Consider the following 27195-nt stretch of genomic DNA (forward strand, 5'->3'; position numbering starts at 1 on the left):
ATTCATGGGGTTGCAAAGAGTCGGACACGACTGAGCGACTGAACTGAACTGAACTGAACTGATGGGACCGGATGCCATGATCTTAGTTTTCTGAGTGTTCAGTTTTAAGCCAACTTTTTCACTCTCCTCTTTCACTTTCATCAAGAGACTCATTAGTTTGTCTTCACTTTCTCCCATAAGGGTGGTATCATCTGCATATCTGAGGTTGTTGATATTTCTCCTAGCAATCTTGATTTCAGCTTGTGCTTCATCCAGCCCAGCATTTCTCATGATGTACTCTGCATATATGTTAAATAAGCAGGGTGACAATATACACCCTTGACATACTCCTTTCCTGATTTGGAACCAGCCTGTTGTTCCATGTCCATTTCTAACTGTTGCTTCTTGACCTGAATGGAGGTTTTTCAGGAGGCAGGTAAGGTGGTCTGGTATTCCCATCTCTTTAAAAATTTTCCACAGTTTGTTGTGATCCATACAGTCAAAGCCTTCCCTGATAGCTCAGTTGGTAAAAAATCTGCCTGCAATGTAGGAGACCCTGGTTCAATTCCTGGGTCAGGAAGATCGCTGGAAAAGGGATAGGCTACCCACTCCAGTATTCTTGGGCTTCCCTTGTGGCTCAGCTGATAAAAAATCTGCTGCAATTTGGGAGACCTGGGTTCAATCCCTGGGTTGGGAAAATCCTCGGGAGAAGGGAAAGGATAGTATTCTGGCCAGTATTCTCCAGTATTCTGGCCTAGAGAATTCCACGGACTGTATAGTCCACGGGTGGCAAAGAGTCGGACACAACTGAGTGACTTTCACTTTCACACAGTCAAAGGCTTTAGCATAGTCAATGAAACAGAAGTAGATGTTCTTCTGGAATTTCTTTGCTTTTTCTATGATCCAATGGATGTTGTCAATTTGATCTCTGGTTCTTCTGCCTTTTCTAAATCCAACTTATACGTCTGAAAGTTGTTGGTTTGTGTACTGCTTAAGCCTAGCTTGAAGGATTTTGAGCATTACGTTGCTAGCATGTGAAATAAGTACAATTGTGTGGTAGTTTGAGCATTCTTTGGCATTGCCCTTCTTGACCTTTTCCAGTCCTGTGGCCACTGCTGAGTTTTCCAAATTTGCTGTCATATTGAGTGTAGCGCTTTAACACCATCATCTTTTAGGATTTGAAATAGCTCAGCTGGAATTCATCACTCCCACTAGATTTGTTTGTAGTAATGCTTCCTAAGGCCTACTTGACTTCACACTCCAGAATATCTGGCTCTAGGTAACTGATCACACCATCATGGTTATCCGGGTCATTAAGGCCTTTTGTGTATAGTTCTTCTATGCATTCTTGCCAACTCCTTTAAATTTTTCCTGCTTCTTTTAGGTCCTTTCCATTTCTGTCCTTTGTTGTGCCCATCTTTGCAAAAAAATGTTCGCTTGGTATATCCAATTTTCTTGAAGAGATCTCTAGTCTTTTCCCATCCTATTATTTTCCTCTATTTCTTTGCATCGTTCACTTAAGAAGACTTTCTTATCTCTCCTTGCTATTCTTGGAACTGTGCATTCAGTTGGGTATATCTTTCCTTTCTTCTTTGCCTTTTGCTTCTCTTCTTTTGTCAGCTATTTGTAAGACAGTACCTGTTAACAGTACCTGTATGTTTCATCAACTTTAAGCTCTTGGAATTGAAAGAAAACTCAGAAGAAACCTAATCCTACTAAGAATTCACTCTGCACTACAATGTCATAGCTGAAGATTATCTAAGATACTTGATGCCAAGTATTGGGCTTCTTGGAAATAACATCTTCTTTCTTAGTTCTTATTGATGAAAACAAACGCTTTAATACCCAAACACATTTTTATTTTTTAAAATTACTAATTTAAGCATATACTGTATTAATGCATAAGGATAAGGAAATGTATATAGATGAAGGGAAAATAGCTTTCACCTTCACATATAGGTGAAGGGAAATTACAGTGGATGATATTCTCACTTAGGGTCTTCGTGAGCTCTTCCTTTGTATTTTATCTACATATAATATTTAACTCTAACATTGTCATGAAATGTTCTCATCTTCCATGTTCATGAGGTTCTTTCTTGGTAGTTCTCTTGTCAAATGTACTGTGAAACTTTTGACTAATAGTCACCATCAGGGGGTGTTTGTAAATGCTCCACAGATAATGATGTGGAAGAACCTGGGGCCTAGTGTGTTATGGAATTGACACACTGCCTTCTGTGTGCTGCTCTGCTTCACAATCCCTTGTACCCATGGAATAATGATCCCTCCAGTGGCCCACTACTTTCAGAAAGATCTGCTAAACCAAATCAGATTAGGATGTCAGGGCTTTAAAGGGTTATCTTTCCCAGGATGTTTTTTCTTTTTAGGAGAAAGAAGAGTTATGTCTTACCTATGGTAGAACTTCAGGTATCAGGGTAGGAGGCATCTTGAGCTGGGGGGCCCAAGTCCTTTGCTAGCACTTTTAGTAGCAGTGTATATAAGCCTTCTTCCAAACACCCTGGCCTGAAGAGGAGATAAAATGCCCAGTGACATTTACTTGGTTGTATTCTTAGTTGGCCCTTCAATGACCCTGCCTTGCACATCATCACGCATAGAGGCAGCCTGTCACCCTTCCTTGCAGTTTCCCTGACCCAGCTGACTCATCCCTACACATGCTCACACATCTGGTGCCCCTACAACCTGTCAAATAGGACTCTGATGGCCAGATTTGAGTTCCTTTCTTCCTCATTTATGCTGTGCAGGGACAGAAGTGACCTTTCCAAGCCTCAGTTTTATCATGTGAGAAATGTTGTGTTGTGGGATTCGGAGAACAAAAGAACATAATGAATGTAAGTGGCTTCACCTGGTGCCTAGCACCTAGAGCTGAAGAAATGTTAGCTAAATAAATACTAACAAACTCTCATATGCTAATATTTACATTTATTAAATCATTTAATCCTTATAGAAAGTCTAAGAGGTGGTTTTGATAATACTGTTATTTACATCACACAGATGAACCTAAAAGCAGAGAGGTCACCAACAACAGAAGTCCCACAACCAAATAGTGGGTGAGTCAAAATTTGAGCCCAGGACTCTGTGGTTTCAGAGTACCTGCTTTTCACCATTCTGCAAAGTTATCTTTCCTATAAGCAAATTGTGTTACTTCAAGATCATTGGCAAAATCATCAGAAAAGTCTTCTATTTAGCCTCAATCAATCCAGGTGACACACAGGTCAGACTAAGGTGCTGTAATACAAAATGGTGTGTGTATATGTATGTGTGTTAGTCACTTAGTCGTGTTCAACTGTTTGTGACTTCATGGACCTGTTGGGCTCCTCTGTTTGTCCATGGAATCCTCTAGGCAAGAATATGGGAGTGGGTACCATTCCCTTCTTCAGGTGATCTTCGCAACCCAGGGATCAAATCTGGGTTTCCTGCGTTGCAGGCAGGTTCTGTACCATCTGAACCACCAGGGAAGTCCACAAAATGGTGTAGAATGAGTCTTTCCCACCATGATAGAAAACCCACCTTGGTAGAAAACCAAGGCCAGCCTTACAGCCTCATAATGAGGCCTCAGGTATTGTCCAGTGCAACCCCTTTACTTTATAGATAAAGAAACTGGAACCCAGGGCAGTACAGGTGCTTGCACATGGCCATAGTTATTGAGCAAACTCCAGGAGATAGTGAAGGACAGGGAAGCCTGGCGTGCTGCAGTCCACGGGGCCGAAAAGAGTCAGACATGACTCAACGACCAAACAATAGCAATAATAGTTAGACTAAGGCAGAACTGATTAGGTTTTATAGGCACAAATCCAAGGGCCTTTTAATTCACTACACTTTCTGCACGAGGCTCTCGTGTCCTTTGAAATAATGACAACATTTACTTCATAGGCTAATTTCCTTTTGATCCAAGGTAAAATCTATTTTGACTTTGTTGAATGGAAAGTTTTACTGATGATGTAAAGATACAAAAAGTGGGGTTAAGTAGAAGGAGACAGAGGGCTTAGTAATGGGGTTGGGTTAATCCCATTGAGCAAAAGGTGGCTAAAAGTAGCTGCACGGAGAGGGTAAGCTGGCTCCTGCTGAATGTCATTCCAGTGATGCTGGACAATGTGTCTCTTTATTATTTCAGGTTCACCTAATGAGCTTGCTCTGTAAGCAAACTTGCTTTCTAATATGATGCTTGTTTCTGCAAGGCTGTGTCTTGTTCCCTGCTTTTTAGTGACTGTATACCTAAAAGTGAGTATTGGCAAAAATAAACCTGCAGGCAAGATACACTTTAAATGGTTACACAACAAATGCTTTATCCTCCCCTACAGTCATGTACTTGTAAAAGAATCAGATTGGGAATGAAAAAAGCTGTCGAAAAAAATTTTGCTAAGCAGATGCTTACTCTGGGTTCTGAGAATATGAAATATGTTTTGACATGAAGCTTGGGATTATGAAAGAGTGCTGATTCATATTGTTCTAGAATCACCAAATGCTCATATTGAAAGGGACCTTAAAGATCTCCTGGTATGAACCCCATACTTTGAACTTGAGGAGAAGATAATGGTAAACAATTCAAGGTCACAGCAAATTAGAGTCAAGATTTTTGGCTCTCATTCTGGAATTTTTATATTGAAATGTCATATAGAAGATCAAAAATGTGTTCATCTGCAAATAGCAGAAAACCATCCTAATGGTGGCTTTGCACATTGAGTTTCTCCTTTCTCATTCAAGAAGACATCCAAAGGTAGCTAGTGCAGGGCTAGAATGAAGTGTAGTCATGCTACTGGGTAGCTGGGTTATTATGTTTTCCACTCCTCCAGACTTTGTGGAAGGCTTCATTCTCATTGTTCACCTCTCATTATGACAACATGACTGCTGCACATCTAAGCCTGGGTCCATATACTGGTGTAAAGAAAGAAAGAACAGAAGGCCTAAGAAGCATACTTGTTTCGTCTGACCTTTTCAAAATTTTCCCAGAAGCCTCACCTGGCAACTTCTGCTTAAATCTCACTGTCTGGAATTGGGTCACTTTTGCATTTCTAGCTGCAAGAGTCTGGGAAAGTAGATACCTTTGACTATGCACTGTCACTCCAAACAAAAAGGGATATTTTTTAGTAAGGAAGGATAGGGGAATGGATAATGAATAGAAAACTACTAGAGTATATAACATAAAGGATGCTGTAGGTAAGTAATTAAAGGCTATAGTTTTCAGGGTCAGACATATCTGAATTCAAATTCTGGCTCTGACACTTTTGGGGCAAAACACTTCACTTTCTCAGGCCTATATTTTCTTTATAAATGGAAAAATCATGGCAAAATTAGGCAACAAGGTTGTACTGAAGTTAAATGAAGATTATTGTGAAACAATAAGGTCCCTATAATGTTCACTTTGTACCACTGCTTTAGGATCTGTAACATGAGCATTGCTTATCCTGCCTGGACCAAGTTATACTTTGATTTCTTTTACCTTCAATGACACAGAATACCCAGGACACGAAGGCACAGTAACTGGTTAAACAGATTTTATTCATCTTTATTCCCTATTAGAAATAAAAACACCCAAATGATACTTAGACATTGTTCACACTGTTTTAACCTTTTACTCAAAGGAGAGGGCCTTCAGTGGGCCAACCATCCCGGCTTCAACCTGAAGTGTTTCCTTATCATGGAAAAGAGATGACCAGACCTGCTGCCCAGACTTTGTAAGGAATTTACAGCATAGAGAGTGTTGTGAGCATTTTATATCTTTTCTTTGGGCAGAACCTTAGCGGATGATGAAATTTACATCTCCCAGACTAAATTTCATCCAAGTCAGGCTTCAGCAATACGTGAACCGTGAACTTCCAGATGTTCAAGCTGGTTTTGGAAAAGGCAGAGGAACCAGAGATCAAATTGCCAATATCCGCTGGATCATCGAAAAAGCAAGAGAGTTCCAGAAAAACATCTATTTCTGCTTTATTGACTATGCCAAAGCCTTTGACTGTGTGGATCACAATAAACTGTGGAAAATTCTGAAAGAGATGGGAATACCAGACCACCTGACCTGCCTCTTGAGAAACCTGTATGCAGGTCAGGAAGCAACAGTTAGCACTGGACATGGAACAACAGGCTGGTTCCAAATAGGAAAAGGAGTACGTCAAGGCTGTCTATTGTCACCCTGCTTATTTAAGTTATATGCAGAGCACATCATGAGAAACGCTGGACTGGAGGAAGCACAAGCTGGAATCAAGATTGCCGGGAGAAATATCAATAACCTCAGATATGCAGATGACACCACCCTTATGGCAGAAAGTGAAGAAGAACTAAAGAACCTCTTGATGAAAGTGAAAAAGGAGAGTGAAAAAGTTGGCTTAAAGCTCAACGTTCAGAAAACTAAGATCATGGCATCTGGTCCCATCACTTCATGGGAAATAGATGGGGAAACAGTGGAAACAGTGTCAGACTTTATTTTTCTGGGCTCCAAAATCACTGCTGATGGGGATTGCAGCCATGAAATTAAAAGACGCTTACTCCTTGGAAGGAAGGTTATGGCCAACCTAGATAGCATATTTATAAGTAGAGACATTACTTTGCCAACAAAGGTCCCTCTAGTCAAGGCTATGGTTTTTCCAGTGGTCATGTATGGATGTGAGAGTTGGATGGTGAAGAAAGCTGAGCGCCGCAGAATTGATGCTTTTGAACTGTGGTGTTGGAGAAGACTCTTGGGAGTCCCTTGGACTGCAAGGAGATCCAATCAATCCATCCTAAAGGAGATCAGTCCTGGGTGTTCATTGAAAGGGCTGATGTTGAAGCTGAAGCTCCAATACTTTGGCCAGCTCACGCGAAGGGTTGACTCATTGGAAAAGACTCTAATGCTGGGAAGGATTGAGGGCAGGAGGAGAAGGGGACAACAGAGGATGAGATGGTTGGATGGCATCACTGACTCAATGGACATGGGTTTGGGTAGACTCCGGGAGTTGGTGATGTACAGAGAGGCCTGGCGTGCTGTGATTCACGGGGTTGCAAAGAGTCGGACATGACTGAGCGACTGAACTGAACTGAGGGGGAGGAGGTGAGGGTGGGATGTTCTGGGAGAATAGCACTGAAACATGTATATTATCATATGTGAAACAGAACACCATTCCAGGTTAAATGCATGAGACAAATGTTCAGGGCTGGGGCAATGGGATGACCCAGAGGGATGGGATAGGGAGGGAGGTGGGAAAGGGGTTCAGGATGGGAACACATGTAAACCCATGGCTGATTCATGTCAATGTATGGCAAAAACCACTACAATATTGTAAAGTAATTAGCCCCCAACTAAAATAAATAAATTTATTAAAAACAAACAAAAAAACAAACAAAAAGAATATTGAAGAGTCATCGAAACTTCTGTGAACTTAGACTCATTTGCCCTCTGGGAAATTCTGCCTTCTGTCCTCCAGGTCTTTTGCTGTAACACAGCTAAAGATATCCCTGATTATAGATTGCTGGTTATACATCCTGTTTCGTGCATAAAAATATTTTAGGAAAAAGTAAAGCTTTAAAAGAAATCCACTGATGAGAACCATATCAACAGAAGAGAAGGTATTGAAAGCAGGATAAACAATGGTGGCATTTAAGCAAAGAGATGGTGAGCCCAAAGTGAAGGAAGTGGTCACTTCTTTTCTGCCCAGGACTTTCTTGATGAATCGTCTCAAACCTGGTGCACATCCTGCAGTTTACAACAGCTCCTACTCACCATTATCTTACATATCAACCGTTTCAATTCAGACCAGACATGTACCCTGTATGGATTTGCTTGATATCCCTGACTTTAACATTTTTGTTGCCTGTAAGTAAAACTGGAAATGAGAGCTTCTTGATGGGATCTTTTATATCGATAGTTGTTTATAAACTAAAACAAAAGAATGGTTTCAAGCTGAAGCTTTACCAGTCACAAAATAAATATTAAGCAATCTAAAAAAAAAAAAAAAAGACAAGATTAACAACTTCTTTAAATTAATAAATTAAGGAGACTCATATCAGATTTCAGGATTTCAAACAGTAAATCTGTATATATTAAACAGACCCTCTCAACCTAAGTAGGTACATATCAAGGAAATGGTATACAGCTTATGATCAGCTTTAGAACAGTGACTATGCCATTGGTATTTCTTACTTTCTAAAGGAAGAAAAATCATTACATTGTTTTTATGAGAGGTTCATTTGCATTCTGAAAAAGTTTTCTGAATACCCTATAATAGCTATGTTTGGCATGATATTCAGATGAAAACTGTACCCTAATGTATTTTTATTTCAAACATTTTTATTGACAAAGTAATACATGATTATTTAGGTAAATTTAAAAACAATGATAATAGAAATATAAAAATATAATTATATTTAATTCTATCTTCTGCATATTCAAACTTTATATACATACATATACGTTAAAAATTCGCTTTATAGTTTGCATACTATTTTTTAACATTTTAATACTTAATATTGATTTTCCTTTTACATGGAATACAACTTCATACCACTTTATAAAACAGCTGCATGTATTCTTTATATCAGTATATAATAATTATTTAACCATCTCTTCCTGTAGAAAACAGCATTTTTTCTTGCCTATTTTAGGATTTTTTTTGTTTCTTTCTATTATATTTTCCAGTTGCATGCTGTGATGGAGATCTTTGTAGCTGAAACTAGATTGACAATGGAATTGTCTTCTGAAACTTAAATTTCTGAGTTGAAAAATATGAATGTAATTTGAAGTATTGCTACTACAGATTTTCAACCAAAAAAATCAAAACAGTTTATACAACCATTAGCAGTATATGGGTGCTCATTTCCATGAATTCTTGCCAATACCAGATATTATCATTAAAAGTATACTAAAGTGTGTGTATGTGTGTGTGTGTGTGTTTGTGGTGTGGTGTGGGGTACTTCTTCTGAACTTTTTACTAGGTACAGCTTTCCCAGTTGTGATGGTATATTCAATATCACACAGGCAAGGACAGTGGATGGGTAAGATAGGAACTGCTTCTGTGAACCGGTTTCTTCCATGTGACAACTGAAATGGTAAAATGTTGCTTTTCTCCAAGAATGATGATGTCTTTTACATTTTTATACCACTTACATTTTCCCTTCTCTTAGCTTCTTTCTCCATATCATGAAGAATTTGAGTTAGAGAAACAACAAACTGGGGTATTACATAAAACTCTAAAATAGGTTAAGTGACTGAAACTTAAAGAAAATTCAGTGACAGAGAGACTCAATATAGACAAACACAGACTTTTGAATGCATTGTGTAAACACCAATAGTCCAAAAATAAAATGGAAAAGGAATTGCTTTTTTTCTGCACCAATGACAGAAAAAATGATCCAGGGACAACTTGGGAACAAGGTGACCATGAGTGGAGAGCAAAAAACTGCTGTTAAAGAAACAGTCACAAGCTTGAGTTTTATAAATAGGAACACAGAAATAAAGGAATCTAAAGCTCTTGAGTCAATGAGAAAGCCTATGTCCAATTTTAGATTCTACAACTTTAGAGAAGCATAGAGAGTCACACTAGGCACCATTCCTTGGATTTTTCTGTGTTCCAGGAGCTTTGTATTCATTAATACATATAATTCAATAATCACAACAATCTTTTGACATGCATGCTATGACCCCCATTTTGCACAGGAGGAAAGAAAGGTCCAAAGAAAATACTTAAGGCTATCTCCTCATCCAGGATCCAGGATTCAAACCAGGTTGGTCTGTCTCCAAGGCTCATCCTCTCATTTACTCAGCTATAAGTCATACCTGAAAACAGGATGGGGCAAAAGGACAAAGATGGACCAATCCTATTGCATAGAGATGACAGTCACTTTTGGTTAATTTTCTTTTTCAACTTGAATGCTATAACTCTACCTGTCCAAACTGGAATAATTAGAGGTGGTATTGTGAAATTGCTGATAAAAATGATTCTCTTCTGTTTGCTCTGACTGCCTTGTCTCAGGGACATCCTTCACTGACCTAACATATAAATTCCCTTGTGTACTTCTAAGGCAGATGATGACTCATTCACCTCTGACTGACCAGACCCATAATGCTGACTGCAGGTGTATGAATGGAGCAGGAAAATATAACACTTTCTACATGTTAAGTGGGAGAACCAAATAAATTAAAAGTTTGCCAGGAAAAGTTAAAAGAATAGGGGTTGTTTCTTTGGGAGGAGAGAAAGCTGAATTGTGGCTTCCAGAAAGACTTTAAAAAAAAAAAGAAAGAATTCAAACAAGCTGACATGTGTCTCCACTGAGAGTGGAGGAGATATAAATTTACATTTTGTCGTACAGGATTTAGATCACAAAGAAAATTTTCCTGATAGTAATGATTAGTGGATATTGGCAGTAGGTTTCTTGACGGTGCTGTGAAATCAATTTTTATCACCAAAGTTCTTTTAAAAATGGGATATTTTCTTATTTGTCCAAGATGTCACAGGAGGCAGAAAAGCAAGTTTTCAGGACCTTGGATAGGGACTGGCCCATAGCCCAAGGGATGTATCATCAACCAGGGGCTTCTTGGGCTTCTCAGTGGTAAAGAATCCATCTGCTAATACAGGAGACACGGGTTTGATACCTGGTTCGGGAACATCCCCTGGAGAAGGAAATGACAACCCTCTCCAGTATTCTTGCCTGGGAAATCCTATGGACAGAGGAGCATGATGGGCTGTAGTCCATGGGGTTGCAGAGTCAGACATGAGTTAGCATAAATAGCAACACAATAATAGTTCTGGGGACTAAACAACAACACAACACAACATTCTAAGACTCCCACAGAATACCAAGGGAGGAATGTAAGCATGAAGTAAGACAGAGACTAAGGGAGTCCAGCGCATAAGACTAGTGAGTCTTTGAAAGTAATACCATTCCTTCTTTAAGGAAAGTGAAGAAATATCTACATATTTTCCCTGTATAAATATTTCCCCTCATATAACTGAGTTGTACATGTGTAGGGATGAGATATTTTGAATGCTGTTGTTTGGCCAAGGTCATTTATGAAGATGCAGTAACAGAAATTGTACTTCATTCAAAATAAATGCTGAAATGTTATTATAGCCACCAAATAGAATTCAGATTGCTTCTTTTTTTTTTTGAGACTTTAAAAATTATTTATTTTTAATTGAAGGATAATTACAATATTCTGTTAGTTTTTGCCATACATCAACATGGATCAGCCATAGCTATACATGTATCTGCTCCCTCTTGAGTCTCCCACTCATCTCCCAACCCATCCCACCCCTCTAGGTTGTCACAGAGCCCCAGTTTTGAGTTCCCTGAAATATATCCTCAATATTTTAAGAGTTGAAGAAAAAACAATCAATATAAGACCAGCCTTAAGTACCTACTTTTTCCCATGATGATAGTTCATACAGGTGATTATGAAATCCAAGACAATTTTATTTCATAGCTTGTTAGTGAAACTTACGTACCAAATCACTACAAATCAATCTTTTGTGTATTAATGTCTGTCAATATGATCTGATAATAATCATATCTGTTGTTGTTGTTCAGTCATTAAGTCATGTCCAACTCTTTGTGATCCCATGGACTGAAGGACACCAATCATATCTAACTTCTTAAAAAATCACTATAGCTTAAGAAATTGAGGTGTTGTCATTGTTTTTTATGCTCTTGAGATAGTTCTAGTTTTCACCCCTATTTTCAGTACTTTTATTATATTTGCCCTTGTATAATGTCCACATCTATTATGTTTAGATACTTTTGTTATTCAAACTATAGAGATTTATTTGCAAACCCCATGTTCTCTCTCATTAATCCCCCCATATATTCTATTTAAAGGCGTGGTTTGCAGAATATCTTGCTACTCTGAAAATTTACAGAATTTTTATTTACAGAATATTCTTACAGAATTTTTACAGAATACTCTCTGTAAATCTTTTTCTCATATAACTAAGGTAGAATAAAAATGTTTCAACATATTTCAATTTTGTATTTTATGGGCTTTGTCAGATGCCATTCTTCCTCTCTCTTACTCTCTAGGATTTGGGCAACATCATAACAGTGATAAAGTCTATTATAAAATCTGCTACAACACAACAACATATAGCACATTTCCATGTTGCACTCTTGTAGTGGCATGCCAGATGCTTTACTCGAGATCTTCTGTACAGAGTGTCATTCTATAAACCAAGAACCTTCTGCTCCAGTGAAACTTCTCTATTCATTGTCTCTAAAAGTACCTTTTGCGAATTCTCATTCACTTCCACTTACCCTGCAAGCCAGTCCCTTGCTTACATTCTTCAAGAACTCAGTTTCATTCCTACTTTTCCCAAGAGGTATTCTCTGATCATCTCTGCTTTCTCATTCAGAAATTTAGAATTGTGATATTTTGCATATCACATATAGTGTATTCAGCTTAGTACTGCTGCTGTATTTTGTGTGCTTGTGTCATGATTTCATAGCTGTATGATAAGTCTGTGTAGGAAGCAGTATAAAATGGTGGTTATGAGCAAGAGCTTCTGTGTTAGATGTTGAATCCTACATTCACTGTTTGATCTTAGGCAAAGTATATAACTTCTTAGAGCTCCACATTCCCATCTGAGCTATAACTTTTATATGGAGTGCTCCTAATGAAAAAATAAAATGCTTAGGTATTTAGCACAGTGCCAGACACATAGCAAATATTCATCAAATTGAAGGCAAAGCGAACGTCCAATAATTCTGGGCAGTTCTTCAAAGTGCAGAGCCTAGGGATTTTTTTCAAGTTGAGAGCTCAATAAACTATTTGATAATTGAATGATAATATGCAGCTCCTTACCAGACCCAAGTACTAACACTTCAGTTCAGTTCAGTCGCTCAGTCATGTCCGACTCTTTGCAACCCCATGGACTGAAGCACGCCAGGCTTCCCTGTCCATCACCAACTCCCGGAGCCTGCTCAAGCTCATGTCCCTCAAGTTGGTGATGCCATCCAACCATCTCATCCTCTGTTGTCCCCTTCTCTTCCTGCCCTCAATCTTTCCCAGCATCAGGGTCTTTTCCAATGAGTCAATTCTTCACATCAGGTGGCCAAAGTATTGGAGCTTCAGTTTCAGCATCAGTCCTTCCAATGAAATATTCAGGACTGATTTCCTTTGGGATTCTTTGGTATTAAAACTTATATAGCACTTTTAAGAGTTTTATTATGTTAGTTCTTTATATATTCAAAACTCCTTCCAAGCCTCACAGAAAAGTATCTTAAAAAATTCCTCACTACCAGGAAAGGCAAAAGGAGATCTGGGTGGTCAGATGGAAGGAGGAAGGGAGACAGAAGGCAGGTTCTGTGCTAGGTAATTTATTTTCAGGCTGGCATCATTTGACTGTGACCTGGGAGGCAGGCAAAGAGTACATGTCCTTTAGTTTTCTTTCTGTCTATGGAAAAATCTGTTTCTATTTTAAGATCCAGAATAAAAGCATGTTCTTTTTCCCCAGGTTTTTGAGGTATAATTGACAAACAAAATAATGTATGTTTAAGGTGTGCAATGTGGTACTTTGATATACAGAGACTTTGTGAAATGATTGCTACAGTCAAGTTAATTCACACATCCATTACCTCATCCAGTTACTTCTCTTGTTTTTTCTGAGAACATTTAAGAAACTCTCAGCAAATTGAAATATACAATACATATTATTAGCTATAGATTATTATTATTATATATATATGTCACTAACTGTATAGTCATCATGCTGTACATTAGATCCCCAAAACTTACTCATAACTAAAATTTTCCATTCTTGACCAACATCTCCCCAGTTTCTCCATTTCCTTACCTCTGGTAACCACTGTTCTATTCTGGCTCTCTGAGCTTGACTTTTTTAGATTTCACATACAAGAGAGATCATACAGTATTTGTCTTTCTATGTCTGACTTATTTCACTTAACATAATGTCCTCTAAGTTCACCAATGTTATTGCAAATGGTGGCTTTTTTTGTTGTTGTTCAGTCACTAAGTTGTGTCCAAATCTTTGTGACCCCATGAACTACAAGCATGCCAGACTTCCGTGTCCTTTACTATCTCCCAGAGTATGTGCAAACTCATGTCCATTGAGTCATTGATGCCATCCAAACATCCAACCATCACTCCCTTCTCCTCCTTCTCTCAATCTTTTCCAGCATCAGGATCTTTTCCAGTGAGTTGGATCTTTGTATCAGGTGGCCAAAGGATTAGAACCTCAGCTTCAGCATCAGTCCTTCCAACAAATATTCAAGGTTGATTTCCTTTAGGATTGACTGGTTTGATCTCCTTGCAGTCCAAGTGACTCTCAGGTGTCTTCTCCAGCACCACAGTTTGAAAGCATCAATTCTTTTGTGCTCAGCTTTCTTTATGGTCCAACTCTCACATTCACACATGACTACTGGAAAAATCACATCTTTGACTATAATGGCCTTACCTTCATTTTTAATGACAAATATTCCATTTTGTGGCTAATATTCCATTTTTATGGCTAATGTTCTATGAATAATATTCTACTCCATGTGTATGTAACATATTATTACTTTTTCTTTATCCATTCACCCATCAGTGGACACTTAGGCTATTTCCATATCTTGGCTATTTGAGATACTCATTTTATTTCCTTTGTTTATACCCCTAGTAGAGGGATTAGTTAGCTAGTGGCTCAGATGGTAAATAATCCGCCTGCAATGCGGGAGACCTGGATTTGATCCCTGGTTTGGCAAGATCCCCTGGAGAAGGGAATGGCTACCCACTCCAGTATTCTGTCCTCGAGAATTCCATGGACAGAGGAGCCTGGCAGGCAACAATCCATGGGTTGCAAAGAGTTGGACACGACTGAGCAACTTTCACTTTCAGAGTGATTTCTGGATCATATAGTAGTCCCATTTTAAAATTTTGGAGAACTTCATATTGTTTTCCATAATGGCTGTACCAATTCACATCCCTGCCAACAATGGTGATTCAAATGGTAAAAAGTCTGTCTGCAATGCAGGAGACCCAGGTTCGATCCCTGGATCAGGAAGATCCCATGGTGAAGGGCATGGCAACCCACTCCAGTGTTCTTTCCTGGAGAATCCCATGGACAGAGGAGCCTGGCAGGCCACAGTCCATACGGTTGCAAAGAGTCAAACATGACTGAAGCGACTTAGTATGCATGCACAACAATGTCCTAGGATTCCTTTTTCTCCATACCCTCGCTAACAAGAGGCACTTTCTTTAGGCAGCTTTTCCTGATTCCTAACCTACAGCATCCCTATTAAATATTTACATTCAAGTTTGTCATGTCATTTCTACTAAATGAAAGTACTGCAATGTGATTTTAAGTTTCCTAGAGGTGATTCTCTTCCTGTTTTGTATAGTATTTGTATCTAGTACTATCATCAATGTAACAAGTACACATGAGGTAATATTTATGAATGCGATATTTAAAATATAAAGATTTATAAATGTGCAAGTTATTATTCTTGTTCTTACATTAGAATTACTTCCATAGAAATATGCTAGTTTGGAGTCCCAGCCTTCATAAGAGAAATGAGCAGTTTAAATATGGTCTATCACATCATATTCAGCTCTCAATCAATTGGTATAATGAATAACTACCCTCCAAACAAGAAAATATGAATAAAGAAATTGAAACAAGTATGTCGTAGAAGCAATTAAACTATGCTGACATTTTTTAAAAAGTTATAAAAACATACATGTTTAATTTCTTGTTGCTATTAAGTTGGTCAATGAGAATTCTTTCAAACTGTCAAAAAAATAAAAGAAACAAGCAGTAACTTAGGAATAAGGTAGATGTTCCAATTCTAACACAAAGAAGCTTCATGCCTATTGGTGAGCCATTTTACTTGGCCCAGTTTCCTTGCTGTAGCCTGAAGGGTTTGGATAGAGTACGTCTAAAGCCTTTACTAGATTGAAAACCAAGGATTTTCTTATTTGAATGCATAGAATGTTATTGCTCATTTAGTCTGCTTGTGTTTTGATAAAAAAGTAAAATCATTTTCTGTGATCAGATTCCAAAGATAGACCCTAGCAGTTGAGTTGCTTCCCTTATGATGCCTTTTTAGTGCCTTTGGCTGAAAGACTTGGCTGGTGATGTCTATGTACCTCATAGATTTCTGAACCTGCCTTTATTGTGAGTAAGCGGCATCTGACTTCCTTCCTTGCACCCTCTGCTGCAGACACATGAGCCATTCACTTGCCAGCTGCAGTCTTTCCCCTTATTATCAGTCAGTGCCTCTTGTCTGAGCCATGATATGTTTCCAAAGTCCAGGATGCTGAGGATTTTGTCATGTGTTCAATCTTCCATTTGGGCTTCACTGGACTATATGAGGCCACTGAAGGTAGTTAAAAGAAGAGGCAAAAACTTTAATTTGGTAATTTAGTATTATGAAACAGGAAATAAGAATGCTTTCTTTTAAAAAAGACAGGATAATCTTACCAGGTTTCAACAATGTCCATGAAAATTTTATAGATATTGAGATTTCAATAGCAAGTTCTTGTTATGTTCAATCTTAAGTTCAATCGTAAGCATCATTGTTTTAAAGTTCTTTTACTTAACTCTTGCTATATTTTATGCAATAAATGTGATATGTGATATTTACCTTGAAAAAATTTGAAAGCTACTGCCAAACTGTCCACTAAAATTTGAACTACTCTTACCAAAAGTGAATGTATTTGTGCCTTGCCAATAATGAATATCATGAATCTTTGAAATTCTGGCAATCTGATAAATAAAGAGTATCATGAAAAAATAGCATCTTGTTTTAACGGTACTGTCTTCATAATTAGTGAGATTCAGTGATTTTTTTCATATACTGTCACCCAATTTTACTTATTTTGTTTACATTGCTTATTTATAATTTTTGCCTCTTCCTCTACTGGGTTATTACAATAAATGTAGTTTTACTGTGCATTTAATGTCTAGAATTATTCTAAATACTAACACTACATCATTGAATGAATGAATTATAACTTATTCAGAACAAGATGTTCTCATGGAACTAAGGGGAAGAGAAAATTAAATAAGAAAAAATTTCAAGTAATGTACAAAAATTATAAAAATCAAGGGATATGATCAGTATTAACTGGCAAGTTACTCTGAGCTGAGTACAAAATAAAATATGAGGTTGAAAAATTGCTGGAGATGGGGTAGTAAAATATATGTGCTCGAATGATGAGGACAAAAACAGAGACTGGGATGCTTGATATCCACATTCAGAGATATTAGAAACATTTGTGAATACAAGGTTAAACATGTGAACATGAAAGTAGCTGAGTTACAGGAAATATCACTGGATAAGGAGGTTGAGAAAATGTGAGGATATGATATTGGGTCATTTACTTGGGTACCAAAATCCCTAAACTTGGAGACAGGAGTGGAGGTACAGAGGAGGTGGGGGCTAACTTCAGCCATGAAATAAGAGAGATGGGGAACTGACATGATGTGATATTTGTCTTTTGTGGGGTTTTTGTTATTTATTTATTTCTGCACTAGGTCTTCATTGTTGTGCACAGGCTTTCTCTAGTTATGACGAGCATGGGCTACACTCTAGTTGCGGTGCCTGGGCTTCTCATTGCAGTGGCTTCTCTTGTGAAGCAGGAGCTCTAGGCTTGTGGGCTTCAGTAGTTATGGTGCAGGAGCTTAGTTGTCCAGGGGCATGTGGAATCTTCTGAGATCAGGGATCAAACCTGTGTCCCCTGCATTGGCAGGCAGATCCTTAACTGCTGGACCACCAGGGAAGAAGTCTTGATACTTGTTTTATTTCATTGATTTCTATTTCTTGCTTTTGAAGTATATTTTATTATAATAATATTAAAATCAAAGCATAACACCAAATCTCCCATAATTCTTTCACTTTATCAGAGGATGTTGATAAAGTGAAAGAATTTTATGATTGATCCCTGTAGCAGCTCTGAGCCCTGTAGAAGGTTTTTATCTGTGTATTCCAGCCTGGCCAGGTGCCCCATTTGCTTGGCTTACTCTCTCTTCATGGAAATGTGGCAGGACTTGCTATCAGCATGAGTGTCTGCTCTTAACCTGGCAGCCAGATGAAGCAAGTCCTCAACTGAACATGTCTCATTTTGCTGGTTGACCTCCTATCTCAATGTGCTGACCTCTCCCATATCGCTAAAATCTGGGACAACCACTAGTGATGATGGCTATAAAACAGGACAGCATCTTTTATGTCTCAAAACCATTTTCACTGTGGACACCCAAGTTATTAATTTTCTGTTTCTTTCAGTGTTGATAGTTTGATTACACTTGATTATTTTCTTTACTCCATCCAGATCTTCCTTCAGTCCCAGTTATATTTTTAAATTACTTGCCAAGTCTGTTCTCTCTGTTCTCTGGGACTAATGAGTCTTTATTCTAGCTTGTGAGTGCTGTCTTTGTCAGGTTGTCGTGAACATCTGCTGATTGTTTCTGGACAGGGAATTATGGGGAGAGCGGAATGGATGCTTTCAAAGAGTTGGCCGCCCAGGAAGGCCTCTGCATCGCCCACTCAGACAAAATCTACAGCAATGCTGGGGAGAAGAGCTTTGACCGACTCCTGCGCAAGCTCCGAGAGCGGCTTCCCAAGGCCAGAGTGGTGGTGTGCTTCTGCGAAGGGATGACCGTCCGGGGCCTCCTGAGCGCCATGCGGCGCCTTGGCGTCGTGGGCGAGTTCTCACTCATTGGAAGGTAAATTTCTATCTCTTTCTCCCTCTCTTTCTCTATCTCTTTCTCTCTGCCTCTCTGTCTCTCTCTCTCTCACACACACACACACACTTTGGCACCCAGGTACTTGCTCTCATTAAACTGGACTCCCTGACTCCAAAACTGTGAGATGAACTTTGGTCCTGAATCTCACTGAGAGTGGGGCTATTGTCATTTTCATGATAAGAGCAAGGCAGTGGATGACAAGATGATGAGATTGTTTCAGAAAAAAGCGGAAAATTGTTGCTAGAATGCTTTGTCCTGGTGAATTGTTCTTTTCATTTGCTCTGGGCTTCTACCTCTCCTCCTCCCCAAACCACAGGAATGCTTTTGTCTTGTATTCCTAAGCATAGATATCTTAATGAGGTCTTGGTGGATGAAGGGTAGTAGTGAAGATGAAAATATATATTCAGGTCTGAAATGTAAAAGACTAGCTGAATGCAGGTGTGGACATGCAGCCAAACTCTGGTACTTGGTCATATAATCTCTTACATTTATGGGATGGCAAATAGTGATGTTGTCAGCATGTGATTTCTGCAATTGCGGGTGGTGGGTTCCTAAGTCTGTGTTCTTTCTATACCATGTGTACTTTGTGTGGGAACAGATTTTCAGTATCATCATATTTTTCATAGGATCTTTGACCTAACAGGTATCTTGTTTAATTTGCCTTCTTCTAATATGAATACATGACGGAACTGATGAATTTTTCCAGGGAACCTACTATACATACCAGAATGAAAGCTTCCACTGATCTCTGACTCTGTCCCACTCATTTTTTCTAGATCTCTTTTTCTCCTGCATCTTCTCTTCTGGCTAAAGTACAGTCTTTTCTCACCTGCCAAGTGCCTTGACCCCCTTCTCTAGGAAAGTGGGCAGCAGTGGTGTGGACACTCACCTGCCCTTGTGATAATGACTGAAATGTTAGTAAAACCACCCTCACTATCATCTGGAGCTAGATGCAAGAGCCTGTCAAAAACTTTTGAGTAGAAGGTAGGGCAGAAATACAATTAAATGAATAAAGAAACAAAGAAATGATCTCTAGGCATGAAGAACTATGAAGTCAAGGTCAAAGTATAATTCAAGATTTAAAAAATGATTGCATTTGGGTGAAATTGGCACACTGCCACAGAGTGTCTTTTTGGCTTTTTTGACATGATGCAGTTGTGTGAAGCTATTTCAGAAGGCATCTCTAAAGAAGCAGTGTTTAAAGAAGGAATATTACTTCCTTTATGAGTGAAAAAGAATGTAAGCAGCATTGTTGAAATGTTACATGGAATAACATTCTTAATATATGCACCAGGACAGATGGCATATAGATATTTAATTTTTTAATTGATTTTTAAAGTGACTGCTTTTATGAAAGGTGCTGGTTTTTCTAAAAAATTCTCATGGATACCATATTCAAAAGAAGAAAAGTCTGTTTTGCTGGGTTCATTCCATTTAATATCTCCGAAGAGAAGCTCACTACCTGGATTCTGGCGATCTTGAACAGAATGTAGCAAATATGTGAGCTTTGGGGGGGTATAAAGACTACCTGGTTATGAGATGTGTTTATACAAAATTCTGTAGTGAGTAATTGAAGTGTTAAGAGTTCATTCCCTTATCTTATCTCTCTGAGTCTTGCTTACCTTCTAATAATGGAACTGAGTCCATATAGGTATTTCTGAATCTCACATGTGCTTCCTCCTGATGAGGTCACCTACCTGGGATATCTACTTGTTTTACTCCTCTCTTTCTCTGCCTCACCTCTTCTGGGTTCTACTGATGTATCCTAAAGATACTGTAATCACAATGAGCACCTGTGCTTCTAAGGACACTTCCCTATACAATAGTCACTGCCAGTAAAGCTTGGAACCCTGGAGATATCAAAGCTACAGCATACAGTGCTTTTCTGATTTTCTGGGCTGTATACCATGAGGGTCTATCAAAGTGGCTTTTACTCTCATATATTAGAGCATTTGGTGGAAAACAGCCTTTTTCCATTCTTTGTTCACAGCTTTCTCCCTTCCTTGGGAGAGATATGAATCCAGATATGAGTCCAGAGGGAGCTGAGCTGGCAATAAAGACAAGAAGTAACACTATAGCATACCTAATTAGCCTTTCCTTCAGAAGCTTGATTCTCCCAATTCCTGTATGATGAATTCTAACCCAAACACTCCCCTGTTCCTCATGCCAATGACATTTTATGTGCTTGGTTCCCTAATTTCGGCAGACATGTCCAGAAGGGTTCCAGTTTAACACCAAGTTGCAACTTCTAGCTACATTTGTAATGCTGTCAAATATATCTCCTTCCCATATAAGGGGCTTTAACTTACCAAACAATAAACTCCTTTGAGGTCAGGAGCCACTATTTATTTTCTTTCACAATACATGGTATAATTCTGGATGCTGCTGATTTCAGAGAAGACATTGTGTAGGTGACGATGGACCTCTTTTCATAGAGATGAAGATAAGTAAATCATGGTGTAGACTGCAGCGAGATACATTTAGTTAAGAAAAAAATAATAGAAATTCCTGAATGGAGATTTGTATTCCTTTACCTTCCCTTGACTCCTCTTTTCTCTTACACTTCACATCCAACACAGAAAGAAATATTGTTTGTGCTACAGTCAAAACATATCCAGACTTTGATAACTTAATAGCATTCTTTCTATTACGATCCCAGTCCAAGCCAACATCATCTCTCCCTTGGGTTTTTGTAAAAACCTACTAATTGATCCTTGCCCTTTCCCACATCTATTCTTAAGGCAAAGGGGTCTTTTAAAAATTTAAGTCAGGTAATGTCTTTTAATCTTACATGCTCAATGCCTGAAAATGGCTTTTCATTTTTCTCATAACAAAGTCCTTGCAATGGCCTTCAGAGTCTACATTCTGTCACCAGGACTGAGTTCTTTATAATGGAATAATAAACCATCATGACAAATAGAATTTTAGAAAGTTCTCAGAGATCTTAAAAATCCTGTATTTAATGACTATACGTAGTCGAAAACCAAAAGAAAATATGAGCTAAGAGTTCTAGCTCAGCCACAGAGTAATCATGTGATCTTGTCACTTTTTGTCTCTGACTGTCTTTTTTCCTTATAAAAATTAATGACTTGCCTCCAGATCATCTTTAGATATTTTTCCAGTTCTAGAATTTATAATATATTAAGACCATATGACTGAACTGTGTTCAAAAAGATTGTATTTATAGATTCATTTTTTTCTAAAGTTATTCATGAATTTAGATTAATCAATATACACTTTTTGCCAGTCACCTTGTAAAAACCTGGAGAATTTATTGAATAGAACTGCTTAGAATTAGTGTCTTAATTTGTTGTCTTGGAATGTAGCCAGCATATCCACGTAAAAATCAAACCTTTGACTTTGGACAAATTGGAATAATATTCTTATCAAGTAAGTTAACTAATCATAGTCAAGTTAATCATCACACAAAAGAATCATTCTTTCTTGCTTCTTAAAACTACCTCCTTCAAGATGCTTCTCAAATTATGCAGAGCATATCTATAATTATATTTTAATTGTTATGGTGATGATGATGGTGATGATGATAATGGTGATAACATTTGTTTAGGACTCACTGTATGCCAGGCGCTGTTCTAAGCACTTTGTATGTGTTCAATGCTCAGATGCTCAGTCATGTTCAACTCTTTGCGACCCCATGGACTGTAGCCTGCCAGACTCCTCTGTCCATGGAAATTTCCAGGCAAAAATACTGGACTGAGTTGCCATTTCCTTCTCCAGGGTATCTTCTGTGAGCCAAGGATCAAACACACGTCTCTTGCATCTCCTGCATTGGCAGGTGGATTGTTTACCACTGTTCCACCTGGGAAGCCCCTGTAAGCACTTTATACACATAAACTTATCTGTCATAACAATCTGATAAAATAGGTACTGATATCACTTATTTTAATGTATGGAGATGTAAAGAACTTGTCAAAAACTGTTGTAGTTGGGATGTGAAACTAGGCAATATGACTGCAGAATTCATTCATTAAGTTATACTGTAAGAGATATTAGTTATGTAAGAGATATTAGCTCTTAGTTTTTGTGTTTTTTTTCAGTTTGTTTTCTCTTTTAGAGATTTATTTCATTGGTTAGAGCCACCTTATTTGGGAAAATAAACTGAGATATCTCTGATAAATTATTTTACATTTCAAATTATTTGAATCCTTTTTATTTCTTAGTGTTAAATGTTTTACATGATATTTCAAAAAGGAAGCCCTGATTTTCAAGCTGATTATCTTTAACATTGAGACTCCACAATATAATTCTCTATTTGCATACCAGTCTTTATCTATGGAACTTGTTATTGTTTAGTCACTAAGAAAACAGTCAGACATGACTTAGCAACTAAAACACCAAAACAAAGTCTCTAAATTGTGTTTGACTCTTTTGTGACCCCATGGACTATAGTCTGCCAGGCTCCTCTGTCAATGGGATTTGCCAGGTAAGAATACTAGAGTGGATTGCCGTTTCTTTCTCCAGGGGATCTTCCCAACCCAGGGATCAAACCCACGTCTCCTGAATTGGTGGGTGGATTCTTTACCACTGAGCCAACAGGGAAGCCCATCTATGGAACTATACCTATGTAAAACCTGATTTGGAATAAGTAGGTAATAGTTCTTTGAAATTCTCTGTTATAATTATTAAAATTCTAAAAATTAAGCAAACATTTGTTCTAATTCCTATATTTTATTTGAAGAAAGTGAAAATAAGCATGGTTTATTTGTGTAAATACATAAAAATAGCTACCATTTATTGAGGGTTTGGTATGTACTAAACTAATAATATATGATATCTCCAGTCTTAACAAGCTGAAAGGTTGATTTGCAAGATAAAGAAGTTAAACAGTTACCCCAATTACTAAATTAATAAGTTGTTGTTGTTGCTGTTCCATAGCTAATTCATGTCCAACTCTTAGCAGCCCAGTGGACTGCAGTGAACCAGGCTTCCCAGTCCTTCATTGTCTCTTGGCATTTACTCAAACTCATGTCCATTGAGTTGGTGATGCCATTCAACCATCTAATTCTCTGTTGCTCCCTACTCTTCCTGCCCTGAATTTTTTTCCAGCATCAGGGTCTTTTCCAAAGAATCAGCTCTTCACATCAGGTGGCCAAAGGATTGGAGCTTCAGCTTCAGCATCAGACATTCCAATGAATATTCAGAGTCGATTTCCTTCACTATTGACTGGTTTGATCTCTTTGCTGTCTAAGGGACTCTCAAGAGTCTTCTCCAAAACCAGAATTTTGAAAGCATCAATTCTTTGGCACTCAGCCTTCCTTATGGTCCAACTTTCATACCTGTACGTGACTACTGGAAAAACCATATCTTTGACTATATGGACTTTTTTGGCAAAGTGATGTCTCTGCTTTTTAATACACTGTCTAGGTTGGTCATAGCTTTTCTTCCATGGAGCAAGCGTCTTTTAACTTCATGGCCACAGACAACATCTGCAGTGATTTTGGAGCCCAAGAAAATAAAGTCTCTCACTGTTACCATTGTTTCCCCATATATTTGCCATGAAATGATGAGAGCAGATGCCATGATCTTCATTTTTTGAATATTGAGTTTTAAGCCAGCTTTTTCATCCTCTTTTTAAAATTTCATCAAGAGGCACTTCAGTTCCTCATCGCTTTAAAGAGGTATCATCTGTGTATCTGAGTTTGTTATTTCTCCTGGCAGTCTTGATTCCAGCTTGTGAGTCATCCAGCCCAGCATTTCACATGATGTAATCTGCATAGAAGTTAAATAAACAGAGTGACAATATACAGTCTTGTCATAGTGCTTCCCTAATTTTGAACCAGTCCATTGTTCCATGTTCAGTTCTAACTGTTGCTTCTTGTCCTGCCTACAGGTTTCTCAAGATACAGTTAAGGTGGTCTGGTATTCCCATCTCTTTAAAAATTTTCCACAGCTTGTGATCCACATAATCACAGGCTTTAGCATAGTCAATGAAGTAAAAATAGGTGTTTTCCTGGGTTCCTTTGATTTTTCTATGATCTAACTGATGTTGAAAATTTAATCTCTGGTTCCTCTGCCTTTTCTAAATCCAGCTTGTACATCTGGAAGTTCCCAGTTCACTTACTGCTAAGTCTTGCTTGCAGGATTTTGAGCATTACCTTGTTAACATGTGAAATGAATGTAACTGTGTGGTAATTTGAACATTCTTTGACATTGCCCTTCTTTGGGATTGGAATGAAAACTGACCTTTTCCAGTCCTGTGACCACTGCTGAAAGTTTTCCAAATTTGCTGGCATGTTGAATGCAGCACTTTCACAGCATCATCTTTTAGGATTTAAAATAGATAAGCTGGAATTCCATTACCTCCACTAGTTTTGTTTATAGTAACGCTTTCTAAAGCCCACTTGACTTCACACCCCAAGGTGTCTGGCTCTAGAAAAGTGACCACGCCATTACAGTTGTCTGGGTCATTAAGACCTTTTTTGTATAGTTCTGTGTATTTTTTCCACATCTCTTCTACTTCTGTTAGGTCCTTGACATTTCTGTCCTTTATTGTGCCCATCATTGCATGAAATATTCCCTGGTATCTCTAATTTTCTTGAAGAGATCTCTAGTCTTTCCCATTCTATTGCTTTCCTCTATTTCTTTGCATTGTTCACTTAAGAAGGCTTTATTATCTCTCCTTGCTATTCTTTGGAACTCTGCATTCATTTGGGTATATCTTTCCCTTTCTCCTTTGCCTTTCACTTTTCTTCTTTTCTCAGCTATTTGTAAGGCCTCATCAGACAACCATTTTGCCTTCTTGCATTTCTCTTTCTTGGGGATTGTTTTGGTCACGAACCTCCTATACAATGTTACAAACTTCCATCTATAGTTCTTCAGGCACTCTCTTTATCAGATCTAATCCCTTGAATCTATTCATCACCCCCACTGTATAATCATAAAGGATTTGATTAGGTCATATCTGAATAATCTAAGCTGTGATTTTTGTGTTCTGGCAGAAGTTGAGCACATGTCCTTCTACTCCACCATCTTGATCAGGCAAAATTCAAATTACCTACTATACCCTAGCATCATATAGATATACAAATATCAAATTGTAACCTCTTCAATGATAGGAGTCAGAAATGACTTAGTGACTCACACACACACACATAATGGTAGGAACCAGATTATATATATATATTTTTCCTTATATGTTCATTATTTAGGAACTATGTCAGAAAGCTTGGAGTGTCACAGTGAGATAAGATAGCTTTGTGTGTGGTCCTGAATTCTCTTTCATATTCCAGGATCGGTAAGTTTTACCTAGTGTGGTAAGGGTTGACGTTCTTCAATCAGCCTCTGTTTCTATAATTCATCTGTAAAGTTGGGTCTAATATTTGCTTAGGTTGTTGCATTTGTCTATTCACAAAATGTTTATTTGTTTTAAACCAAAACTGACTGAGGGTCACTATTATGTCTGTCAGAGACACAGTCTTTACTGAGGTTGAAGAAGTGATTTCTGGCTTTCATCCTATTCCTAGTGTTGGCGTTCTCCTTGGCATCTACCCTGGCTTCTTCCTCTGGGAAGCCCTTCTAGTAGATTTACATTCTACCTTTTTAGGGGTCTGTTTAGATATACTTAAGTATGACATATTTAGTTATGTATTTCCTAGACCCTTCTAGTTAGTAGATTCTGACATCTTATTTCTACACTATAAGTAGCAATCATCCAATAAAGATAATTAGGTCAATAACCTTCCATTTCATCCCTGCTTTCTATTATATCTTGATCAGTCAATTTATAGTATGTGGTCCTTACATTTCAAGTGCCTATTCCTTTTTTGGGTCTTCCCTGGTGGCTCAGATGGTAAAGAATCTGCCTATAATGTGGGAGAGACTGGTTTGATCCCTGGCTCGGGAGGATCCCCTGAAGAAGGGAGTGCCTACCCATTCCAGTATTCTTGCCTGGAGAATTCCATGGGCAAAGGAACCTGGTGGGCTAGTCTATGGGGCCACAGGGAGTTGCTCACACTGAGCAACTAACACACTCACACTTTCATCTTTCACTTCTTTTTCACATCCCTTTCTTATTGGTGTGTACTGTTTTACCTGTCATCTCTCCCACCTTTGTAATCTTCTCATTCACTAGATTCACTTTCTGTTATCTGTCACTAAAGAGAAATCTTCCAAATCCCCAATCTAAAATCTTATTTGTGAAAACACTAACACCACAATGTATGAGCTGAAAGCATAAGAAACAACCTTAGACACATTTTTAAAATATGACTGGAATGGAGCAATTACTTTATCTGGAAAGAAGTTTACAGTTTCATTTTAAAACAAAGGAAATATTTGTTTTCTTTTACAGTGTATTTTTTTTTTTTTGGTCTTTTTTTCTAGTAACTAAACACATATTTAGAAGAGTGACCTCTATACTCTTGAAACATAAGATGATATACCATGGTATTATGTTCCACACACATATGTTTTTAATGAAAAATGAATTACTTTAGATCCCATCCTCCCATTATGAAAAAAATAGGGAAATATCTAAAGTGTGCAGCCTTCAGGCAAAATTGCAAAGGTTATGTGTTTTAAGTAAATGTGGACT

General features: G+C 38.1%; 1 protein-coding gene across 1 annotated transcript in view; it reads left to right on the forward strand.

Annotated features, from left to right (window-relative positions):
- GRM1 (glutamate metabotropic receptor 1) overlaps window positions 1–27195 on the forward strand; it is a 447850-nt gene that overhangs the window by 164387 nt on the left and 256268 nt on the right. Inside the window, exon 7 of the mRNA XM_081529880.1 lies at window positions 18371–18620. Coding sequence (XP_081386006.1) covers window positions 18371–18620 — 250 coding nt within the window. The remainder of the gene's footprint in view (window positions 1–18370; window positions 18621–27195) is intronic.

The sequence above is a fragment of the Giraffa tippelskirchi genome, chromosome 9, assembly GCF_054371585.1.
Source record: "Giraffa tippelskirchi isolate mGirTip1 chromosome 9, T2T-mGirTip1v1.2.pri, whole genome shotgun sequence".
NCBI classification, from domain to species: Eukaryota; Metazoa; Chordata; class Mammalia; order Artiodactyla; family Giraffidae; genus Giraffa; species Giraffa tippelskirchi.